This window comes from Stegastes partitus, unplaced genomic scaffold (assembly GCF_000690725.1).
Source record: "Stegastes partitus isolate 25-593 unplaced genomic scaffold, Stegastes_partitus-1.0.2 Scaffold184, whole genome shotgun sequence".
Taxonomy (NCBI): domain Eukaryota; kingdom Metazoa; phylum Chordata; class Actinopteri; family Pomacentridae; genus Stegastes; species Stegastes partitus.
The window spans coordinates 137650-140792 of record NW_007577915.1 but is presented as its reverse complement, the minus strand read 5'-3'; the positions used below and the strand labels follow the sequence as shown (position 1 = coordinate 140792).

The following is a 3143-nucleotide window of genomic DNA, read 5'->3' as shown; positions in this document are numbered from 1 at the left end:
ATCCTGATCCTAGACTTGGTCTGTAGGTCCGTCCGTTCTGTAGCATCTGGAGAACCTGACCGTAGATCAGAGCTGCTCTGATGGGACCTTTTTCTTCTGATGGTATGTCCAGATGTTTCATCAAACGCCTCCATGTGTGAGCAGCAGCAGGTTCCATCAGATTCTCTCTACAGCCTGAAACCCGGTCCAGACAGCAGGTTCATGGGTCAGTGGAGCTGCTCATAGGTTTATAACCTGAAGGACATGAAGCTGCTCTGTCTGTTCTGGACCTTTACTGAGCCCTAACAGTGGTTCTGTGAGGAGGCTCAGAAGCCTCAGAGGGTTCAAGGTGAGGTGAACGCAGGTGTGACTCGTCTTCGTGAACAAGAAGTTCCAGAAGTCAGCGGCTGAGGAAACAACGACTGTCGAGGTTTGGAGGAACAAAACGTGAACCTGCTGAACAGCTACTGGAGCATTTCTACATTTGAAACTTGTGTCAAGCAGAACTTTTTCTGTTGCTTCATTCAGCCCAGACGTTGTGTTCCTTCAGTCTGCTCGTTATCTTCAGTAAACTCTGAACCAAATGTTTGCACGTCAGCAGGTCTTTGTCTGCTTCACAGTCTGACAGTTGAAACGTCTGCAGGAATGAAGGGAACAGAACTTGTTCCAGTTAATGATTAGCAGTGATTTCCCCACCGCGGCCTCAGAGACCCGCTGAGGCGGTTCTGTGGTTTGGGTCTGTGAGCAGCAGCTTTGCTCTAAATGTCCACATTTCTGTCATCATCAGACGTGTTTTGCAGCTCAGAGAACATCAACTTCTCACCTGTCTGCTGTCTTGCGTCATCGTGTTCGTCCTGTGGGCAGAAGCAGGTTCGGGTTCGGAGCAGGACCAGAACCCCTCCGCTGGGTCCAGCCTCATCGCCTGCAGCTCGTTTAAAGCTGTCGGTTCTGTGTCCAGGTCCTGTGCTCTCATCATATTTCCATAATTACAACTTCACCATGAAGCTACATTTACAACGAGGATGGAGATTTTTGACCCTCGCTGCTTCCCGTCCCCCCCCCCCGGGCTCCTCCGGGCCGGCAGGGGGCGCTCGAGCTTCCTGCTGCGCACCGAGACTCGTGTCCGTGTTTACAAGCGGAGCGTGACGTCCAGGACCCAGCAGAACCCGCTGGTTCGGAGAATCATGTCCCGGCTGGAGAGTCTGAAGGTGTTCCTGCAGGACCGACTGACGGCGGCCGCAGAGGAGATCCTCGGCGCGGTGGAGAGCCTCCTGGCCGAGTACCGGGACGAGCTGCTCCGCTCCGCCGAGCTGGAGATCAGCCGGCGGCTGCAGCTGCGGCTCCGAGCAGGTCGGTGCTTCCGCCTCCAGCTGCTTTGTTCCAGGTGCATGCATGTGGTCTGACGGTGCTGTGTTTGACTCAGAGCCCGGAGCGGACCGCTGTGGAGGAGCCCCGGTTCTGCAGGACCTCCAGCACCTCCAGCCTCCTGCTCCGGCTGCTGCCCCGGAGGAGGCGCCGTGTGAGGAGCAGCAGGACGGAGGCAGCAGCAGCGCGGAGCCGCCGGAGGCCTCCCAGGTGAAGAAGGAGCAGCAGAGGAGCAGCAGGGAGTTCTGGATGAACCCCGACACCGAGCAGCTCCAGGTTCTGGACTCGGACATAAAGAGCTTCATGTCTCCTGCGTCCAGCCTGAAGAACCTGCAGGAGGCCTCCAGCCTCCAGAACCTTCAGAACTTCCAGCTGAGCCACAGCGGGGACGAGGCCAGAGAGAAACCCTACAGCTGCTCGGTGTGCGAAAAACGCTTCAGCAACTGCTCTCACCTGGCCGCGCACATCAGGACGCACACAGGTGAGCGTCCGTACAGGTGTGACATCTGTAGGAAGAGCTTCATCACCACCAGCGCCCTGAACAGACACCAGACCATCCACACCGAGGGGAAGCACTTCGCCTGCAGCTGCTGCGGGAAGACCTTCAAGTGGATGGAGAGTCTGGGAAGACACATGAGGAGCGTGCACAAGAGCGACAACGTGCACGTGTGACTGTGGCGGGATCACACGTCCTCCTCAGCCTTTACAACACGTGGACTTCAAACACATGAATAAAGACACAAGCTGCTGTAAAATCCCCTGAAGGCAGCAGCTGAAGGGTTTGTGGCTCAGAGCTCCGTGTGAGTCCAGAGTCCAGATGAAACCCAGTCAGAACCAGAAAGAATGTACAATATGATGTTAAATGTGTCCGGACCTGATAAACTGTAAGAACTTTTTATAAACCAACGGTGGTGCATTTGTTCTCAGAATAAAATCTGAAATCTTCCAGCTTGGGTTTCATGGTGTCTGCTTTGTGCTGCAGGAGCAGAAGCAAAGCTCCAGCAGGTGGCGCTAGCAGCTGCAGCTTCATTTGAACTGAAGGTTCAGTAAGGTTCAGCTGACAGAGGAGGCTGAAGAGGTTTTATATCTTCTGCTCCGACCTCTTTATCATAAAATGTGGCGCCTGTGGAGTTTTCGGCTCATACGTCAAACTGTTTGTGAGCTCATCTGTTTTTACAGCACCGTGGTTCCTCCTCCAGAAGTTCTGCTGCTCTCATGGTTCTGAAACACTTCAAAAACTGTCGTATCTCCAGTCACCTCCAGGATTCTGATTTTGACTGTTTTAATCTTCAAAAACACTTTAAAGCTGACTTTTAAAGACTCTGGTTGATTTACAGGAACCAGTCAGACATGTTCCGGTCTGGTTCTAGAACCTGAGAGCCCAACGGTCGGAAACTACCAGAGTATGAACAGAACCTAGTGGAGAACAGGTAAATCTAAAACACTGGGCACTCAGAGCAACAAGCACCTCAGATGACTGGAGGCTTTAGCTGAGGCGTCAGCGGGCCGAACCTTTTGGACCTCAGCTCATTGTTGTACTCATCGGCCTCCATAATGGACCCGTCCGACACCAGGCAGATTTACAAACAATAAAACCTAAAATCAGTTCAGTATTTAACAGGCAGCAGTGACCTGAGTCCTGCAGCAGACAGACGGACCAGAACCAGAACCAGAGACTGACAGTGATCTAATGCAGAGATCACAGATGTCAGATTGGAAGAGGTTCCTGTCGGTGGTTCTGTCCAGCATCACATTGGTACTTATCTTCTACCACCTTTGATTTGTGCTGAGATGTGCGA

General features: G+C 53.1%; 1 protein-coding gene across 1 annotated transcript; it reads left to right on the top strand.

Annotated features, from left to right (window-relative positions):
* Positions 1-1001: 1001 nt before the first annotated feature.
* On the top strand, positions 1002-2293 carry LOC103356127 (zinc finger protein 13-like). Its single transcript, XM_008280191.1, has 2 exons — positions 1002-1329; positions 1403-2293. Exons 1-2 carry the CDS (start codon positions 1002-1004, stop codon positions 2014-2016), a joined length of 942 nt encoding a protein of 313 aa, XP_008278413.1. The 3' UTR covers positions 2017-2293.
* Positions 2294-3143: the final 850 nt, after the last annotated feature.

Bases quoted from the DNA above. Each gene is read 5' to 3' on its own strand.
- LOC103356127 (XM_008280191.1), top strand. From the start codon at position 1,002: ATGGAGATTTTTGACCCTCGCTGCTTCCCGTCCCCCCCCCCCGGGCTC. The intron at 1,330-1,402 runs GTCGGTGCTTCC...TGTTTGACTCAG, and splicing joins GCAGCTGCGGCTCCGAGCAG to AGCCCGGAGCGGACCGCTGT.